This window comes from Mizuhopecten yessoensis, unplaced genomic scaffold (assembly GCF_002113885.1).
Source record: "Mizuhopecten yessoensis strain PY_sf001 unplaced genomic scaffold, ASM211388v2 scaffold5343_2, whole genome shotgun sequence".
Classification (NCBI taxonomy): domain Eukaryota; kingdom Metazoa; phylum Mollusca; class Bivalvia; order Pectinida; family Pectinidae; genus Mizuhopecten; species Mizuhopecten yessoensis.
In genome coordinates this window covers 353,958-376,328 of record NW_018406002.1, presented here as the reverse complement: position 1 = coordinate 376,328, position 22,371 = coordinate 353,958, and the positions used below count along the sequence as shown (strand labels likewise).

Below are 22,371 nucleotides of genomic sequence, written 5' to 3'. Positions count from 1 at the left end.
AAAGCAACAAAATAACGGCCAACAGCAGAGTCAATCCCTCTGTGATATAAGCCAACAGCAGAGTCAATCCCTTTGTGATGTTTAATATAGGCCAATAGCAGAGTCAACCTCCTTGTGTTATAGGCCAACAGCAGAGTCAATTACTTTGTGATGTTTAATATAGGCCAACAGCAGAGTCAATCCCTTTGTGATATAAGCCAACAACAGAGTCAATCCCTTTGTGATATAAGCCAACAGCAGAGTCAATCCCTTTGTGATTTAAGCCAACAACAGAGTCAATCCCTTTGTGGTATAGGCCAACAGCAGAGTCAATCCCTTTGTGATATAGGCCATCAGCAGAGTCAATCCCTTTGTGATGTTTAATATAGGCCAATAGCAGAGTCAATCCCTTTGTGATATAGGTGAACAAGAGAGTCAATCCCTTTGTGATATAGGTGAACAAGAGAGTCAATCCCTTTGTGATATAAGCCAACAACAGAGACAATCCCTTTGTGATATAAGCCAACAACAGAGTCAACCCCTTTGTGATATAGGCCAACAGCAGAATCAATCCCTTTGTGATGTTTAATATAGGCCAATAGCAAAGTCTATCCCTTTGTGATACAGGCCAACAGCAGAGTCAATCCCTTTGTGATATAAGCCAACAACAGAGTCAACCCCCTTGAGGTATAGGCCAACAGCAGAGTCAATCCCTCTGTGATATAAGTCAACAGCAGAGTCAATCCCTTTGTGATGTTTAATATAGGCCAATAGCAGAGTCAATCCCTTTGTGATGTTTAATATAGGCGAATAGCAGAGTCAATCCCTTTGTGATATAAGCCAACAGCAGAGTCAATCCCTTTGTGATGTTTAATATAGGCTAATAGCAGAGTCAATCCCTTTGTGATATAGGTGAACAGGAGAGACAATCCCTTTGTGATGTTTAATATAGGCCAATAGCAAAGTCTATCCCTTTGTGATATAGGCCAACAGCAGAGTCAATCCCTTTGTGATGTTTAATATAGGCCAATAGCAGAGTCAATCCCTTTGTGATGCTTAATATAGGCGAATAGCAGAGTCAATCCCTTTGTGATATAAGCCAACAGCAGAGTCAGTCCCTCTGCGACATAAGCCAACAGCAGAGTCAATCCCTTTGTGATATAGGCCAACAGCAGAGTCAATCCCTTTGTGCTGTTTAATATAGGCCAATAGCAGAGTCAATCCCTTTGTGATGTTTAATATAAGCCAACAGCAGAGTCAATCCCTTTGTGATATAGGCCAACAGCAGAGTCACTCCCTTTGTGATGTTTAATATAGGCCAATAGCAGAGTCAACCCCTTTGTGATGTTTAATATAGGCCAATAGCAGAGTCAATCCCTTTGAGATATATAAATATCACTAGATATTACGATCAGCAAAATCAAAAATCGCATCATTTGTTGTCATGCTGTAGCTCGCGCCAGACATGCACGTAACTTCCTCTTTTATTGTGATTCCTCTTACGTCATTCTTACTCAAAATTACAAATTGGGTGTTTTGATCTCGTCTCGTTTCTTATAAAAAGTCTAAAACTGAATTCAACTAATGAACGGGGTAATGTCACGTGAACAGATATCGTGAAAATGATTGATGACTGCAATTGCTTGGAAAGGCGTTTGGTTACTTCTAATTTAAATTATTTTATCTCCTTAACAAAACTAGCTCTTGGAGTCAAATGTTGATGCCATCCACAAAAACAACATGTTTCTCGCCAATCAACTATCGTTTTTACTGTCATGGAAACCCGGTCCTTTCGTATGCTCTCTGTTCTGATCTAAAGAACCAATTCAATCCCTACCGAGGATACTCAGTGATCTGCACAAGTAGATTTCTTCTTCATGATCGATTGTTGTCATTTCAAGGGCTTAGACATCTGATACAAAACATTAACTTAATTTTTCGTTTAAATTAATGTTAGGATATATCCATCAACCAGACAATTGTTTGTATCGAGGCAGGAGATAAACTCTCCATAAAAACTCAAAGATTGGAATAAAGATTGATGCTCTTCATTCCGTGGCGAATCTATCATACGACCAACTCGAGTTTATCGAGACAGCCTTCGGGTAAAATTATGGTCAATTTTGGAAAATTACATCCCGTACGTATACATTGTACATGATATGTAGACCGTCTGTTAGGTTTCATTTGGCTTGAGTGGACATTACTTACCCCTAGCGGTCAACGTTTGATTATTGGCGAGACAAACACACCGGGTTTATTAATGGCATTGTATACGACAAGAATGAGAATACTGGTATTCAGGTTTGTAATACTGATTTATTAGCATTATACATGTATATTCCCCCCCCCCCCCCCCCTCCCAAATCCTTTTGCTTCATTTGAATAAAAATATATTTAAACTAAATTCATTATTAAATACAAACCATCTTCTAGAATTTCTTATCGACTATGGTATTCTATTTTTGCGGATCGAGTTTATATTTTATAAAAGGGGTTCGATTTTCAGATTTTACTGATTTTACTGGGAAGTTCTCACCACAGTTCAATTTTCATCTTCTTCGCCTTCTTAATTAGGGCGAATTTATTCTGAACACGAAAAAGTAAACAGCATACTTTATATATAATCATTTTATGTGAAGGGCGAAATAAATGAAAGGCCAAAGTTTTGGTGAATGTTTCCCCGTATAAAGTACCGACATGATGAGCTTAGGTGTCATCAGGGATCAATACCCGGTATAGTTTATAGAAAACGAGTGTTCAGTTTGACTACCAACAACTGATGACATATTTCCATAGTCGGCATTGGTTTTAATTAGCAAGATGAGCAGGACTGTCACCTGTTTCCTCAGGAAGTCCTGTCGACTCCATCTCGCATGCTTTTTACGAGGTGTTGTCGTACAGGCCTAGGGCAAGGTCGCCGATCAGATAAATCTTCGTTATACGAAACGTCGGCTTTCTATAATGCTTTTAACTGACCTGTCCTTACCATCCTTGATAAGTAGTTCAGGTGTATACGCAGACTAGGCTGATTTGCCAGTACAACGTTGCCATCACTTTCCTTTGATTTCCTTATGTCTTTCTTGGCACCATGTTTATGAATGTGTAGATAGTGTTATCGTATGATACAGTACAGGATCTTATTTTTGGGGGAAAATAATTATAATGCTTACTTGAATGCATAAACTATCAACATGGGGGCATTTCTGACACGTTACTAAGCCCCCTCCCGACAATACAATACACAAAAACTATTCCGTCTTTGCGTTTTGCAGAGTAATCTTCTCTTGTGAGCAGGTATTGATTGTTACGTCATTGGTTTGTGTGTGAAAATTACGTCGTTTTCTAAAAAAAAAAATGAAGACGTTACTCTCACAAACAAATGACGTAACAATCAATACCTGCTCACAAGAGCAGATAACCCTGCAATACGCAAAGACGGAATAGGCAACACGTGTAACAAAAAAAGTAAACCCGTAGTCATTATAGACAGAGACTGTACAGAAAGTAATGGAACTGATGGCTGCAATCAGAGATCTGCATCTCCACTTAGAAACGTATTAAGATGGCGGACTGACTAAATATTTGGAAGAGCATTACATTTTCTCCCACCCTTCACAGGTTCATTTCCGTTTTTGGTAGGGAAAAGATAAACCTGTCTTGATCTACCTCGATCAAGACAGCTGACACGCGCTATTACGTCACAGACAACGCACTTCTTTCACCATGACCTGTGACCCTGTGCACTTTCAGCAAAAACGATTACATCATAACCTTTTACACACATGTAATACACATGTAAACAAACACTGTATAATGGCAAGCTCAACATCCCGACAATTCAAAATAGGCGAATGTGTTACCGTAGGAAGAAATGGTGAAAAGGGAAGAATTGTAGATGAAGTTAAACCATTAGGAACGTATGTTATGTACAAAGTGCAATTATTTGGTAACGGTACTATCGTTACAGCGTCGAAGCATGAATTGGTAAAAGGGCTAGCAGACGACGAACTTGAGTTTGATATGCTTGATTTTGATGTGAGCAAATATCTGAGTGAAATATCCCATGCAGAAACACAGGCAATGCTACATGAGTTAGAGCAGGGACAATCTGAATCAATGTTGACCCCCCGACGATCACATACAACCCCGGCGCCCCCGGGCTCTCCTCAGCAGACGGCGACTGCCACAGCCCCACGCGTTGCCGGTAGATTTGTTAACATGGACGAAAATGACTTAAGAAACTTTGTGGACCAAAACGAGAATATTAACACGAAAAAGAAAACTCTTTGTCATATGAAACTGTTTGAACATTTTCTGAACGACGTAAACGAATTGCGCCAAATGCACCAAATCCCAACTACCGAACTCGATTCGCACCTTTCAAAATTTTTAATTTGTGTACGACAGAAAGATGGTAGCGAGTATCAACCCAGTTACTTAAGAGGGATGCTTGGCTCGTTTGAAAGGTATTTAAAACGTCATAGATATGGGTATAGTTTGATTTCCAGTCATCAGTTCGCAGGTACGAGAGAGGCGNNCCAAATAAAACCGTACAAACGGACTTAGGACGACACACTGGGTCTAGTGCACCTACCTCACATCGGCCAATGTCAAACGAACAGTCAACAAATATTACACATGTGACTACAGCGCACAACAGCATGTCCTTGTGCGAACCTGAACGCGTTCGTAAATTAAAATCCAATGAATGTGAAATCCCAAGTATCTTCCAAGGCACAACAATCACTGGAGGAACCTTTAACATAACTATAAACAATAACACAACGATGTCAGCCCCCAAAACGAAACGACCGAGGGTGTTGTATTCTGACTCCGAGTGAACTTTTCGAAGCGTGAAGTCAGGGAGTGCAATTAGTTCTGTGTGTTTTCGTTAAAGACACTATATCGCTTAATCTTATGACAAAAAATGTTAATATACAATATAACGTTGCTAATACTACTAATGTATAAAATATCTAAATTTAATTATGACTTCTATTTATTATTGACGTTGCGGATTTTTTTTACACACATTTGCAGTACAGCGGCTATGCGTGTATTCATGCGCCATTGATGATAGTACGGTGCATCGGGGTCAAAAATACAACTTCGCAGTGGAGGTATTTTTACGGTACGAAAATGTGGGAGAAAAATAATCAATCACTTCTGTGTGATATAGACAGAGATATCTCAACCCTCGGGATGAGATATCTCTGTCTATATCACACAGGAGTGATAGATTCTATTAATCCTTGTCTTGATTTTAAAACTGTAAACAAACAATAGAGATTTCCATTTGAATCTTCATCACCATCACATTGGTACGTAGATGGGAAAGAATTTGGCAGCAGTCACCTACTTTTGCATTGGGCTCCAATTTATTATCAAGGAAAATACAATTGTACCTGAAATTGTATAAGAGCTCCAGTCTTTTTTCAATCATCTTCAATCTTATCCCCCTATGTCCCCTAAGGCATTTGAAGCATTAGAATGGAAAAAATACCGAAAGTATCAGAAAAAAGTTATGTAATATAACAGGTGTTTGTCTTTTTAACATCCTTTGTTGATGTCACGATCCATCTCAATATCTCCACTGAGTAGGAAGGCAATCACAAGAAACTGGAAAGCAATACAAGAAAAATTAGCCTCGGTTAATTTTCATCATCTTCACCGTTACTTAAGACAGACATTCGATATTCAGTTATATCGTTGAAATTGTGACAATGCAGAAAGGAGTTTTTCAGCGAAGTAGTAATCTGTGCCGTGGACCAAACAGATCGACGCCCCGTATATTTCTGTGGAATTGACAGTAATCTTTTAAATGACGATAAAAAATATCTCCTGTACGATCGAATTACAAGTTGGAAGGGAAGGTGGAAAGGGGCAAGGAGGGGAAACGGACAAACTTAATGGTTAGTGAGAAAATGGTGTTCCTATTTGAATCATATTTTCATATACATTTATATAGATTCCAGTGTCAAAGATTCTTCAGTATTACTACATCTAATTATACATAACGTGTTTGAAATTAGGATTTAATAATCAATTCGTTTTTTTAATATAAAGATTCCATAAAAAGAATTCTTCTTAAAAATTGAAGACTGTAAACAGTGTCGCCGTAAGATCTACCAGTGGCGAGGACAACAACGCCAGACAATGCTAACGTTAATGTAAGATCTACCAGTGGCGAGGACAACAACGCCAGACAATGCTAACGTTAATGTAAGATCTACCAGTGGCGAGGACAACAACGCCAGACAATGCTAACGTTAATGTAAGATCTACCAGTGGCGAGGACAACAACGCCAGACAATGCTAACGTTAATGTAAGATCTACCAGTGGCGAGGACAACAACGCCAGACAATGCTAACGTTAATGTAAGATCTACCAGTGGCGAGGACAACAACGCCAGACAATGCTAACGTTAATGTAAGATCTACCAGTGGCGAGGACAACAACGCCAGACAATGCTAACGTTAATGTAAGATCTACCAGTGGCGAGGACAACAACGCCAGACAATGCTAACGTTAATGTAAGATCTACCAGTGGCGAGGACAACAACGCCAGACAATGTTAACGTTAATGTAAGATCTACCAGTGGCGAGGACAACAACGCTAGACAATACTAACGTTAATGTAAGATCTACCAGTGGCGAGGACAACAACGCCAGACAATGCTAACGTTAATGTAAGATCTACCAGTGGCGAGGACAACAACGCCAGACAATGCTAACGTTAATGTAAGATCTACCAGTGGCGAGGACAACAACGCCAGACAATGCTAACGTTAATGTAAGATCTACCAGTGGCGAGGACAACAACGCCAGACAATGCTAACGTTAATGTAAGATCTACCAGTGGCGAGGACAACAACGCCAGACAATGCTAACGTTAATGTAAGATCTACCAGTGGCGAGGACAACAACGCCAGACAATGCTAACGTTAATGTAAGATCTACCAGTGGCGAGGACAACAACGCCAGACAATGCTAACGTTAATGTAAGATCTACCAGTGGCGAGGACAACAACGCCAGACAATGCTAACGTTAATGTAAGATCTACCAGTGGCGAGGACAACAACGCCAGACAATGCTAACGTTAATGTAAGATCTACCAGTGGCGAGGACAACAACGCCAGACAATGTTAACGTTAATGTAAGATCTACCAGTGGCGAGGACAACAACGCCAGACAATGCTAACGTTAATGTAAGATCTACCAGTGGCGAGGACAACAACGCCAGACAATGCTAACGTTAATGTAAGATCTACCAGTGGCGAGGACAACAACGCCAGACAATGCTAACGTTAATGTAAGATCTACCAGTGGCGAGGACAACAACGCCAGACAATGCTAACGTTAATGTAAGATCTACCAGTGGCGAGGACAACAACGCCAGACAATGTTAACGTTAATGTAAGATCTACCAGTGGCGAGGACAACAACGCCAGACAATGCTAACGTTAATGTAAGATCTACCAGTGGCGAGGACAACAACGCCAGACAATGCTAACGTTAATGTAAGATCTACCAGTGGCGAGGACAACAACGCCAGACAATGCTAACGTTAATGTAAGATCTACCAGTGGCGAGGACAACAACGCCAGACAATGCTAACGTTAATGTAAGATCTACCAGTGGCGAGGACAACAACGCCAGACAATGTTAACGTTAATGTAAGATCTACCAGTGGCGAGGACAACAACGCCAGACAATGCTAACGTTAATGTAAGATCTACCAGTGGCGAGGACAACAACGCCAGACAATGCTAACGTTAATGTAAGATCTACCAGTGGCGAGGACAACAACGCCAGACAATGCTAACGTTAATGTAAGATCTACCAGTGGCGAGGACAACAACGCCAGACAATGCTAACGTTAATGTAAGATCTACCAGTGGCGAGGACAACAACGCCAGACAATGTTAACGTTAATGTAAGATCTACCAGTGGCGAGGACAACAACGCCAGACAATGCTAACGTTAATGTAAGATCTACCAGTGGCGAGGACAACAACGCCAGACAATGTTAACGTTAATGTAAGATCTACCAGTGGCGAGGACAACAACGCCAGACAATGCTAACGTTAATGTAAGATCTACCAGTGGCGAGGACAACAACGCCAGACAATGCTAACGTTAATGTAAGATCTACCAGTGGCGAGGACAACAACGCCAGACAATGCTAACGTTAATGTAAGATCTACCAGTGGCGAGGACAACAACGCCAGACAATGCTAACGTTAATGTAAGATCTACCAGTGGCGAGGACAACAACGCCAGACAATGTTAACGTTAATGTAAGATCTACCAGTGGCGAGGACAACAACGCCAGACAATGCTAACGTTAATGTAAGATCTACCAGTGGCGAGGACAACAACGCCAGACAATGTTAACGTTAATGTAAGATCTACCAGTGGCGAGGACAACAACGCCAGACAATGCTAACGTTAATGTAAGATCTACCAGTGGCGAGGACAACAACGCCAGACAATGCTAACGTTAATGTAAGATCTACCAGTGGCGAGGACAACAACGCCAGACAATGCTAACGTTAATGTAAGATCTACCAGTGGCGAGGACAACAACACCAGACAATGTTAACGTTAATGTAAGATCTACCAGTGGCGAGGACAACAACGACAGACAATGCTAACGTTAATGTAAGATCTACCAGTGGCGAGGACAACAACGCCAGACAATGTTAACGTTAATGATTCTCAATCCCATGACGTGATTGGTTTAATGACCTCTCAACACTACACCAGTCAATCTAATGCGTTTAAAGTATCTGAATAAAACAAATTCATTATGAGCGTGACGTGCATACATTTTCAAACCGAACATGTTTTCCGGCAGACCTGACAAATGTGAGCCACAGAAAACAAGTCAAAGGATAGGCTGCATTGATAATTAACTAGATTAAATGTAAACGCTGCTAAATGGAGACTTAAACTGATAATCTCTCAAACTCCTACGTCAAAACAAACCATGGGTATTGCACACGCTACTTCTGACGTAAGAGTTCTCGGATAATTATTTTCAGGAGTGAGTTGGTTTCTAACTATTCGTAATACGACAGACTGATATGAAAATGTGAAGTATTAATCTTCTACGTGCTAAATGTCAAAACGGTTTTGATCTAACAACAACTCCTTTTATCTATTTTATTTTTTATTTAGTTTTTACTTAATGTACAATGTAGTACAAATATAACACTTCAGCTACAACCCACTGATATAAAATTCAGAATTATAGAAAAAAAACACGCAAAAATGTGGAAAATGTGTAGGTTTTAAAATTGAAAAAAAATCCAAACAAAATAAATATTATTTGGCAGATGCTGGTTTCCATGTGTTAACAAATCTTTCGAAATCCTAGCCTTCACTACTTTTTGAACGCAAGTCATGCCATTTTGACATTTTCCATTTTCTTAAGTGATATATAACGACCAAACACGTAAACGTATTTATTTTTGGAATTTTCCGGAAATTTATTTCCATGTTTTTGCATTTGCCGGATACAGTTTAACTCCAAAACACGTTATTCTGGTGCTTGTTTACTTCAGCTTTGCTTATTAAGTAACAATAATTAAGTATTTGTGGGAAAGAGCTTGGATAGGGATTGATATGAATATAATACGTATTATTATTAACAACTGTAACGGTACAGATTTGTCCCACTTTTTAAAACAGATCAATATATGATTGCCGCGGTACACATTATTGATTTATTGTCAAATCAATTAAGAGATCTACTGATAGTAAATACAGGAACTGTTTCGGCCGTCGTCTAGAAGCTTTTAAGACAGCGTCATGTTATAAGAATTCCAATACACCTACTCAGTGTCCAAACATAGCCTGTGAGTTGTCAGACATAGCCAGCATTTCAGAGGTAATGTTCTAAACTTGATCATAAATATATGTAGACTCCATTAGAAAAAACTCTTGGACATTGAACCGTTCGAAATCAAAAGTCTTTAAAAGTGACCTCATCATCAAAGAGCGTATACATTTTATCTACCCTTTAATTAGTGGCAAAGGACTCCATGTCTAATGTAATATTATTACTTGCATTTTATTTGGAAGTAAAATACACTTAGTGTGGCTGAAGATTTAAGTCTAAAGGTGGAATTTTAGGACGTCTTCAAATGAAGATACCAAAGACTTTAGCAAAACCGTAAAGAGTTTCAAAGAGGGAAAGAGGTGAGGGGTGAGGTCAGTTCGATGAAGGAATTAAATAGATTTGTAGAGAAGGCTGGGAAAATGGATGTTGAGGCAGAGCGAGATGCAACGGAGTTGCAGAGATGGGTTGAAGGGTGTTTTTCAGAAAGAACATTTTCGAGAGGGCTATCGGAATAATAAGGTGAAATACTTTTATAGGTCAGAGGGGTTGGGGATTTGTCAATAGGAGGGTCGTCATGGGGACAATGGGTTCGAGAGGTTCTCAGAAAGTGATGAATGGGTTTAAAGAGAAGGAGGGGAATGGAAAAGGACCATATTGGTGACTTGAGTAGAGGATAGGACTGAGTAGAGGATAGGACTGAGACGGGGAATGAGAATCAGAGAATGTTCGTATGTCCATCAAACCGTGGCTTGTCCTTTGGTATTACTTTGCCTAAACTTTACTCTTGGTATTTCCTCTCCTGCTTTATCCTCGGAAAGTGTAAATTACAATATCTGATTAGTGATCATTTAAGACCATTATAGCAGAATAAAATCGAAATTACAAAATTCTGTAACCTATATACAGTCGGTCTATTATAACTGTGATATACAAAATGAAGTATTTTTTGACATGATCGGATCATGTTGAACGTCGTGTAACTTCAGTAAAATAATTGTGACACAAAGCTTTTAGAAGTATCAAGCTTTGTTACATATGAAGCCTGTTAAATTCTTAATAATGAAAGAACACTTGAATTTCACTTCAGAGAGTTGAACTCTTGCGGGGATAATAATAAAGTGTTAATTGTTGATCGAGTCCTGTAATCAAAGTCAGCTCACACGTTAACGAAACGCTAAATTGTTTTCCAATGTCTCGACGATCTTCGAGACCTAATTAACCGTTTAAGGGGTCTAATCATATTTCTGATCATTCGCAATTATCCGTAAAAGGTTGCCTAACAGTCGAACGGTCTGAAAGCAATATCCGTAGACTGAAATACAAATATGGTGGTGAAGGTGGAAACAAATGCTACTTACTAGTTTCGGCTGTTCCAGGAATATCGTTCTTCCATAATTGGCGGGAAATCACGGAATACGTGAAGGCCATGAGACATATAGGAATGGAGTAGAGCGCCACCAGAATAAATAACTGGTAATTGTTGTCGTAGACAAGCGACCAGTCCTTTCTACAGTGAACAAGGTATTTCGTGACCTGACCCGGAACTGATTCCCATAGCCTATTGAATAGTACTTCCGGTACAGACGCCGCCATTCCTGCTATCCATATCGCCACAATGATCTTGATAATCGTCCTGGTGGTTAGCCGGACCTTGAGAGGTTGACAAATGGCGAAGTACCTCTCCACCGATATAGCACTCAGTGTGAGGACTGAGACCGACACAGATGTTGTCTGGGGAAGAAAGACAACAAATTAAGTCATGCGAAATATCATAATGGTTGCATATCATTAACAAAGGTAATACATAGGATTGTAGAACAACTACGCAAATTTCGGGTGTCACATTTCACGGCACTGTAGACGTTTCTTGTGTACATTTCCTAAATGTGTGTACACATATTTCATGATAATCCTATTTATTAATTTCGATAGCTAATCATTCCAATTTGATATTCAAGNGGGCTCATCATCAAATGCCTACATAATGATTCTTACTTGGCACGCCTTCGATTAGACGATGCTATTATGAAACGGAATGAAGATGAAAATGGATTGGAAGATAATATACAACTTAGCATTAATTGTGATCAGAGAAAATTGCACTGACCATGGATTGGTAGGTTCCAAAGCCTTTTAATGACATATGTATAAAACATCTCCCCTTCCACACGATACAAAACTGAGGCAAAGTGTAGTTCCGTCTTTGTTTTATTGTGTGATAAAAACGTATAATTTTGGTTCCTTTTTTGTCTGTTATGAATGAATTTGAGTGATGTGAGGTATATGGGTCAATATTCGTACACCTCGAGGCCGCGTCACACATGTCAGTTTCCAAGAGACCGTAAATAAAGCACAAGTAAGCCAGTATCTGTTCGTTAACACCGGTAATGAGTTGCCATCAGATAAAACGAAATTTCAAGGTCAACGGAATTACACGTGATATGGCGGTATACACACCATTAATTAATCATAATTGTGTATTAGAATGAAACGTTTCAAGCGTTTTCCGCGAACACATTAGTACATCGTGATAAACACATATCAATATGCTACCGGGTTACAGTGACTTACTCATTTTGCTATAAGGTCGAAATACGACACGCTATAAATGAATGAACCAGGTGAATAGCCAGAGAGCGTTAACTATAATTGTAACTCTGATAACTGTTTCTGACTAGATCAAGGTATACCTACGATACCATATATAACATGACCTTGGCAGCTTGGTGCTAATTGCAGGTTGCTCTCACGCGCTGCGCTGCGTTCGTTCGGAACATTTTTAGATGTATCATATGTTAACTGAAGCATCATACTCTATCCGATACCATTAGTATGTTTTGTTTGTGAACAGAATCTTTTGCAAAGTCCTCAAACAAATATTTTGTTCAAATATAGGAGGAAGTGGCAAAAGCGATTCACAAACTTTTCATCAGCTATACAATTTTCGAGGAGCAATGTTAATTTCTCACAGATATGCCGACAGGAGGGCAACTTCCGTTTATTTGGTGTAAGAAACTGTATTCCATATTTTATGATAAAAAAAACAAAGACCTTTTTCTAGATTATTGAAACTTTCTCAGATTCATTAATAAAGAAAGTCGTTATTCTAAATATCTTTTGCTGTAACCTTTGCTATCTGAAAAACAACGGTCTGACAGACATGCTTCATAAATGAACATCAAACAACGACGGAAGTAACAAAATAGTCACAACTTAAAAATCAAATGCCGTGGCAGCGAATAAATAATTTACAACACCAGCGGAAGTTAACAGTTTGTTCCTACTTCTGTCTTCCAGGGGATAGCAAATATGGCAGATGTCAATTTCATAACTTGATATCATTTGTATCTGTTTTGCTGAAGGAAACCACGTCACTCGGGCCTTTCCGACAGCCAGTGTTTACCGGAAACACACAAAAATACATTTTCATCTTTGACAGCTAGATCGGATTTGCATACCAAAGACAAACAGTTCCGGTTTCGATATATATATTGGAGACATGTTTCAGTGCGAGTTTTTTTGTTTGAGATTCGCTTGCACAATGTGATGGAAAAGATAGATATACTCTATTGAAGTAATAACTATTAATCGGGTGCACCTTATATATAACTATAACCTAATCTATGTAACTCTGACCTTGGCAACGGGAAGATGGCGGCCAACGAGACAAGCATCCATATATACAAAGATTGACGTCAAAGAAACACAGATAAAATACGAAGATTTTGTACATCAATGTCAACCGTTACAGGCTTCACAACTACGTCAGACCGCCGAGAGAAAACAAATCACCACATGGGGTACATTGGTAGGGTGATACAGATCAATGTATAAAACTGTCGTTTTGGCATTTTGTTTTGCTTGCAATGAATGGAAAAGGACAAGCATACAACTCTTATTAACGTAAAAGAAAAAAAAATGCTCGCACAAGAAAGGGTATTTCACAGAATTCAAAATTCACTTCCGGTCTACTTGTTCTGTTCTCCATAATCAGGAAATTACGAGAGAGAAAAAACGCATATCACGGGGATTCAAATTTTCGCAATATGGAGGAAACGGCTGATTAACTAAAAGTTTTTTATCTTATTTCTCAGTTATAGAAAAGGAACATGCACGAAACTCAAATATCTCAAAAGTAATTCAGGGCCCGTATTCATGAAACCATTTTCATGCTCAAGCATGGATTTTGTATTCAAACCAACTTTCTTGTAACTCGCTCAAATCAAATGACATGATAAAATGGTCAGGTGTAAATTCTGAAAATGATATTCTTCTTCAAATCTCTCCGGTAATTCTTCCATATCATTTTCAAAATGTGAAATAGTGTAGATTTATCAGCGCATCGAGAAATTGGCTTTAGCACAAAATCTGAGTTTGAGCATGTGAACGGTTTCATGAATACGGGCCCATGTCTCTACATTGCTTTATGCTGTATACTCATCTGGTCCATAGGATTGGTGAGTTTAAGCCATGTCACAATTCTTAACTTACATTGAATGCGATCATATTTATGGTACTTTTTTGCATATATTTCTGATAGAATTGGTGTTGTTCCCTTTTTCTACATCCTTTTAGTGTTCTTTAAGTCTTGCACCAAATTCCCTCCCAGTTTTCCTACGGAATTTTGCATACAAATCCTGTTTTTCTAGAATATCATTCTTGTCTTTGGAGTGTAAAAGTCACTGTCTGGGTGGTGTCAATGGTCTCATCGGGATGCTGAACTGGTGTTTCCTCGTCACCCGGGCAAACGCCTCAGACGTCCTCTTCACGTAGGGAATTTTGACCCAGCACTCATCTCTTTTCATCAGACTGTGTTTTTTTTATGATCTGTCTTTTCTTTTACCGCTTTTTAAACTTTGTTAATTGATCAGTCGGGGTATACACAGCAGTTGAGTGCGTATTTTATGTGCTTGTATCGGCCTGTTCTGTGATGATGTTGCTGCACATATGAAGGAGTGTACGGAACCAAGCTTTTGGTGTAGTGTGGTAGTGGATGGTGTGAATTAAAGGCAAAAGACTGATCGGCATGTGTCGGTTTGCGATAATTAATAGTTGTATGGTGCCGTTTTCTTTGCGGACGATGAGCGTGTCCAACAATGGTATGGACCCGTCCATTTCCTTCTCGTGGGTAAATAAATGAATTTTGTTTTGTCCACTCAGTTCGTGTGATCTGTTAGGCAATACAATGCTGCGTTTTTACTATTTCTAGAATGTCGCCTACATATATACCGTTACCAAAGTTTGGGGCTGCATTCCATGGGTACTTATCAGGTAACTAACACAAATCCCTCACTTAGTCACAGCTTGAACAAGAGACCAGTTGGTCTTGAAACGTTGCGATATGTCTTATAAGTACATTATGTGTGAATAAAGTAAAAGTTTGATACCATATCTGCGATTGTAAGGCATTTAGAGACGGACAAACTCATGCTATTAGGACCGGCTTGGGGTACGACCTTATCCCCGGGGACTGATCATGACTCCCTGAGATATAACATGGAAACAACTGAGATCCTCTTCCAATAACCAAATGCTATCGTTTGCCATAAAGAAACAATTACACTTACAATTGGTGAATGATATCGTTACTGTCCCCATTGTCCTTCCTGTCCCTTGGAGGTTTGTCCTTGCGATATAACATGGAGATGATTGTGATCGCTTTCCTATAACTACATACATGTATGTACTGGTCGTATATGAACTATCCTTGATTCTCGGTACCTGCAAATCGGCTTTAACGGAAATATGGTGCTCTCTTCGGGACTTATATACAGCTGTAGTTCAAATTATAAATGTAAAAGGTCTGCTAATATGATTTTCCAAATGAAAAGAACCGTGTGTTAGAAAGAAAAAGATCAATCTGTTTTTGCTTTGGAGTGAATTGATGTTTTCAATAATCCTATTCAAATAACTTAATGTTTTACTTACTTACTTTCCCAATATTAAACAAATATTTGGATAATTACGAAACAGTTGAAATATCATATTTTGGTGTGAAAACAGAATGAATAATTATTCTAGTATGAAAATAACGGGGTTTTTTTTCTTATTTAATAGACCAATCAAAACGCCGTATTCACTGTGAAAAAGAACAAGCCCACTTGCTATGACTCAAATGGACTGGCGCATCATCGCTTGAAGCTCTATCATAAACAGTGGATATATCAGTCACTTTATATAAATATATATACTTTTAAAGAAACCTGCCAACTACCCAAATGTATTTTTATCTTTCATTTATTTTACATACAAACATATAACACCTAATTAGACGTCGTCAATCGAATTTTTTAACAAGGGCTGATATACTTTTTTATCGTATTGTATAACTTCTTTCATTAGCAGCAATTTGTTAAAACGTGGGACATTTCTCTCCCTAGAGGAGAGGCCGTTAATGCCTACTTTAGACGCCCGTACACTCTAGCACAGGGGCGAGATAACGACAAGTGTCCGTTCAAGTGATATGCGCTGTAACGAGTCTTCTGTCTATGTTCCGACCACTCTGCTAATTGACTAACATAGATAGATAACTCCTTATATAGGTCTAAGTATGTACAAACCAGTTTAGGGAGGGAAACAATAGAGGAAGTAAGATGAGTTCCCGTTATTTCATACAAAATAACACAATTACGCTATTCTTACATAATGTACAATGTAGCTATGTTAATTAGGAAATATATGGGTGGTGTAAAAACAACCCCATCAAAACATCTTATTTATTTCAATGTATACAAGAGACTTTTTTTAATTCATCGGGTGCATTTTTTAAGGATTGGGCAAGAAATTAAATTGTTAATCAATGGATAAACCAACCACTGAGGTGCACTCTGGGTAATCCATAAAGTATCTCAAATGCTAAGTCGTAAAAGCATGGCGTACATTAAAGGTTTAGATTCGCTACGCATTTGGTACACAGAACCAATACTGTCTTGATGGTGTTCCGGCAAATTGACTATAACCCATTCTATATACCCCTTACACGTGGGCGCCTTTTGACTGAGGAGGAAGTAGTCACCGTTATTAATAGAATCAAACATCAATTGTCTTCTATACAGTTATAAAATATTTATTGAAATCAAATTTCAATTTAAAATCTAAGGCGCAGGTGTTGTACGTGAGCTTTATTGAGTCACGGCAGGAATTCGATGTCCCATCACTATGATATATATGTCAGTGTGTCCGACTTGATTGAATTTTCCCGCACGAGATGCTGTAGGAACTCCCCTAGTTAGCGAAATACTGGCGCAATATATCAAGTTATGAACCTCTTTGTTGTAAACTATCTATCGTATGTGGGGGCATTCACAAAACATCGTTAATGTCAAAAGACTTGAGGAATATAGCGGGGACGAAGAGCGTTGGGTTAAGATGGTTACGCGCCAATTCGATTTGTCGTTGAATTGGACTTATAGCTCTCTCGGTGTACCGCCATTGTTGAGACTCTAGTTCAGTCCAAAAGAGTTCTTTGTTATTTCTTTTCGTTAATTTATTCTATATCAAGATCATGTATTTGATCAAAACAAAAGCTAAATGTCAACCGCTACTGAATTGGGGCCAAGGTTATTCATGTTTGTGTTTCCGATGTCACAGTGTTCGGACCACCTCTGTTGGCTACAATTCTAAGGATCGACCGAGATGTTCTGGTTGTTATAGTTAGTCGTTGATTTTAAGGTGATTAAGAGAATCAACAATGTTGTTTACGGTAGCCAAATTCTAGAAGGTGAAACCAAAGATACTGTCCAAAAACTACCGAATACTGTTAAAGTCTGACAAATTAACGAGTCTAATTTGGTTAAGATGACTGCGTAAAAGAGACTATTTATAAGGTTAAAGTTGTTGGAATGAACCGCTATAATGAATTGTGTTGAATAATAAATAAGGTTAGAAATACAAGAGGATTTTAAGACTCGATGTCTCCCACTTGGAATCCTAACTAGATTTGGGGAATTAAATACAGCTCTCAAAGTCTACATGATCACGTGCGCCTTTGATTTTTTAATCTGGACTCTAGTAATTTTATCATTAAAAAGAAGATTTCGATTTCTTTACGCGATTTCCTTGACACTGGGAAAAAACGTAATGCGCTTTTAAGAAAAAATGTAAACTACTGTATGTTTTAAAGTATCCAAAGAATAACTTACCATTTTCCATTTTCAAATCAGAGACATTTATTTATATGTTTAAAACAAAAATTGTTTATTCTGCATATCCTCATATCCCATTAACCTACTCCAATTCCAAATTCATGGTAACGTTATTTAATATAATTGTTTAATTTAATATTTTTTCGTATTTGAAATTCTGACAAAGGGGTCACAGTTTCAAATTACTGTCAAGGGGAGCATTAGCTACTCTGTTTAAATGTGATTGGAAATGTGTTAATTAAATAGTGATATAACCCGCAACATTTACGCTACTAGAAAAGAAGAAAAAATGCTGATAAATGTATTTTAGAATGGTTTGTGATCCAGAAACATGTCTCTTGTTTCTTTTTCTAATTAAATATTTTAAGATTAGTAACTGCTTTTGTGTGACTCATTCTACGTTATCATTACTCCGAAAGTTTCCTTGAAACATTTCCCTGATGATCCTCGCCAAGTCCGGGTTTTGGTTATCAATCTGGACCACTGGTACATGGATTGAGACACAAAGCATAACTATAGTTATTGCAAATACGATCAAGGATGAAACTCAAATAGGTAACAAAGAATTCGACGTATACAAAAACAACATTTCAGTCGATAACAGCGAATTCGGGTATACAAAAACACTCGATCGGTAATAGAATTCGAAATATATAAACTACAACTATCAAATTAGTAACAGAATTCGAGATATTTAGATAAACAACACCCACATTTGTAACAGAGAATTCGAGATATCCAAACATACTGATAATCGAGTATATGTTTACTGCTCCTTCATTTAGTCGAGATATCGGAGTAAATAGTAACATACCAAACATTACAATGACAATACTGTATTCGAGATAACCGATTGGTTAACCATGTTTCATATACGGACACATATCATTTGTGTTCACGTGGGACGTCCCGAGAATATCCGAGAATTAAAAGTATCGTGTCTCGTCCTTTATCTTTATATAGATATTATTTTCGCGATAGGACGATAATTAACTTCGCTAACTAGAGGGGTAATCTTTTCGTCCTTTAACGTAACGTTTTGTCGTCTTTTGCATTTTTGAATATGCAAAAGAAAGAAAGGAGGAAAATCAAGAAGTATTAAATGTTGCCATTTAGATCGAAAGGAAAAAAGACGATATGATAGAAATCAGCTGCTGTAGTTTAATGCTTTCAATTGGATTTTCCAAAGGGAATTGAAATATACATGTTACGATGTATCAATGGTATTCTTGAATTTTATATAGAGAGAGACGGCTCGGGATGGGACGGGACGAGGTAGTGTGGATGGTGTAGAGGATGGGTTAAGGGGCAAGGTGGTGAAGGGACGGTTTGGGGTGGGATGGAACGAGTTAGTGTGAATGGTGTAGAGGATGGGTTAAGGGGCAAGGTGCTGTAGGGGCGGCTCGAGATGGGATGGGGCAATTTAGTGTGAATGGTGTGGAGTATAGGTTTAGGGCAGGTGGTGTAGGGACGGCGTTGGATGGGACGGGACGAGCTAGTAGGAATGGTGTGGAGGATAGGTTTAGGGCAGGTGGTGTAGGGACGGCTCTGGATGGGATGGGGCGAGTTAGTGTGAATGGTGTGGAGGATTGGTTTAGGGCGGTGGTGTAGGGACGGCGCTGGATGGGACGGGACGAGTTAGTAGGAATGGTGTGGAGGATAGGTTTAGGGCAGGTGGTGTAGGGACGGCGCTGGATGGGACGGGACGAGTTAGTGTGAATGGTGTGGAGGATGGGTTTAGGGCAGGTGGTGTAGGGACGGCACGGGATGGGACGAGACGAGTTAGTGTGAATGGTGTGGAGGATGGGTTAAGCGGCAAGGTGGTGTAGGGGCGGCTCGGGATGGGATGGGGCGAGATAGTGTGAATGGTGTGGAGGAAAGGTTTAGGGCAGGTGGTGTAGGGACGGCTCGGGATGGGATGGGGCGAGTTAGTGTGAATGGTGTGGGGGATGGGTTTAGGGCAGGTGGTGTAGGGGCAGCATTGAGATGGGACGGGACGAGTTAGTGTGAATGGTGTGGAGGATGGGTTTAGGGCAGGTGGTGTAGGGACGGCTCGGGATGGGACGGGACGAGTAAGTGTGAATGGCGTAGAGGATGGGTTAAGGGGCAAGGTGGTGTAGGGGCGGCATGGGATGGGACGGGACGATTAAGTGTGGATGGTGTGGAGGATGGGTTTAGGGCAGGTGGTGTAGGGACCGCGCTGGATGGGACGGGACGGGACGAGTTAGTGTGGATGGTGTGGATGATGGGTTTAGGGCAGGTGGTGTAGGGACGGCTCGGGATGGGATGGGGCGAGTTAGTGTGAATGGGGTGGGGGATGGGTTTAGGGCAGGGGGTGTAGGGGCAGCATTGAGATGGGACGGGACGAGTTAGTGTGAATGGTGGGGAGGATGGGTTTAGGGCAGGTGGTGTAGGGCCGGCGCTTGATGGGACGGGACGAGTTAGTGTGGATGGTGTGGAGGATGGGGTTAGGGCAGGTGGTGTAGGGACGGCTCGGGATGGGACGGGACGAGTAAGGGTGAATGGCGTAGAGGATGGGTTAAGGGGCAAGGTGGGGTAGGGGCGGCATGGGATGGGACGGGACGAGTAAGTGTGGATGGTGTGGAGGATGTGTTTAGGGCAGGTGGTGTAGGGACCGGGCGGGATGGGACGGGACGGGACGAGTTAGTGTGGATGGTGTGGGGGATGGGTTTAGGGCAGGTGGAGTAGGGGCAGCATTGAGATGGGACGGGACGAGTTAGTGTGAATGGTGGGGAGGATGGGCTTAGGGCAGGTGGTGTAGGGACGGCTCGGGATGGGACGGGACGAGTTAGTGTGGATGGTGTGGGGGATGGGTTTAGGGCAGGTGGTGTAGGGGCAGCATTGAGATGGGACGGGACGAGTTAGTGTGAATGGTGTGGAGGATGGGTTTAGGGCAGGTGGTGTAGGGACGGCTCGGGATGGGACGGGACGAGTTAGTGTGGATGGTGTGGAGGATGGGTTTAGGGCAGGCGGTGTAGGGACGGCATGGGATGGACGGGACGAGTTTGTGTGGATGGTGTGGAGGATGTGTTTAGGGCAGGTGGTGTAGGGACCGCGCTGGATGGGACGGGACGGGACGAGTTAGTGTGGATGAGTTAGAGGATGGGTCTAGTGCAGGTGGTGTAGGGACGGCGCTTGATGGGGCGGGACGAGTTAGTGTGGATGGTATGGATGATGGGTTTAGGGCAGGTGGTGTAGGGACGGCGCTTGATGGGACGGGACGAGTTAGTGTGGATGGTATGGATGATGGGTTTAGGGCAGGTGGTATATGGACGGCATGGGATGAAGCGAATTTGTTGTGATATGGGAGAGGGTGAGGTGGATACAATCTGTGCAATAGCGCAAATGAATTCGGCGATTATTCAGATGAAACGGGTTGAAGGGGCAATGTATTGGAGATGGCGAGGGGTTGAAAGGGCGAGGGAAGGGATACACATGGATTTTCGGTGGAAGTTAACATGGATTAGAGAATTGAATGACAGAGTGGCGGAGGTATAAATGGCGCGGGAGACTGGGGTGTGGGGAAGGGTGGTAAAATGGTGAATGTGGGTGATAGTCAAATGGAATATCGTTATTACCCTTTATCTAAAAATGTTAAAAATCAAGCTTCTGGTTTAGCCTCATCCACGAGTTACAATAGGACTGGCATTCGTTAACTCTTCCTATATCACGTTACATCGGAACAAGAGGAATCGTAGACATTAGTAGACACAACAGCATGACATTTTGTTTCGTGAATTACATAGATCGTAAACACAGTCAAACAAACACCTTTGTTCCGCTCCCTTTCCTAGATTATAACATTAAGTCTGCGATGTATGAATACAAAGTAGCAGTAATCGGGATATTTGTTCAATACCCGGCTGTATCGGGTCACGCGGGGGTGAGACCTCAGCGGCCAGCTAGAGTTTGATTTGTGGAAATGAATCCTGTTCATGAGACGGGAAACATGTCGATATCCGCCCCCGAGTTTACGATCAACGCTCCCGCTTAGGGGATTGACTGCTAAAACAACAGGAAATCAGTTGACCATGAAATATATCTTCATTACATGTAGTTCTCAGTGCACTTATAAAGAGTGCCCGTACTCAAAAGATATTGAAAGGGCGCAACTTTTACATATACAATATTCTTTCAGGAGATCTAAATTGAATAAATCTAACTACAACATCAAGAATGTATGACCTCTGTCCTCAGAATGCTTTTGGAATAAAAGTTTGATATAGAATGTATTATATAAGGCACACTTGTCTCGGCTCAAGGTCATTTCCTCTGAAATGTAGGAGTCTGAGATTCTATATTCTAGATATCCTACAGTGAAGCTCAAAAAGTAATCATTCAAGTAGCCCCCTTTTTGTTGGGGGTGGGGGGGTGG

The 22,371-nt window shown here is 40.4% G+C and overlaps 1 protein-coding gene across 1 annotated transcript in view; it reads right to left on the bottom strand.

The window, feature by feature from the left end:
• The window catches only part of LOC110450603 (orexin receptor type 2-like), a 54,973-nt gene that overhangs the window by 19,480 nt on the left and 13,122 nt on the right, over positions 1 to 22,371 (bottom strand). The window contains exon 2 of the mRNA XM_021498212.1: positions 11,190 to 11,562. Coding sequence (XP_021353887.1) covers positions 11,190 to 11,562 — 373 coding nt within the window. The remainder of the gene's footprint in view (positions 1 to 11,189; positions 11,563 to 22,371) is intronic.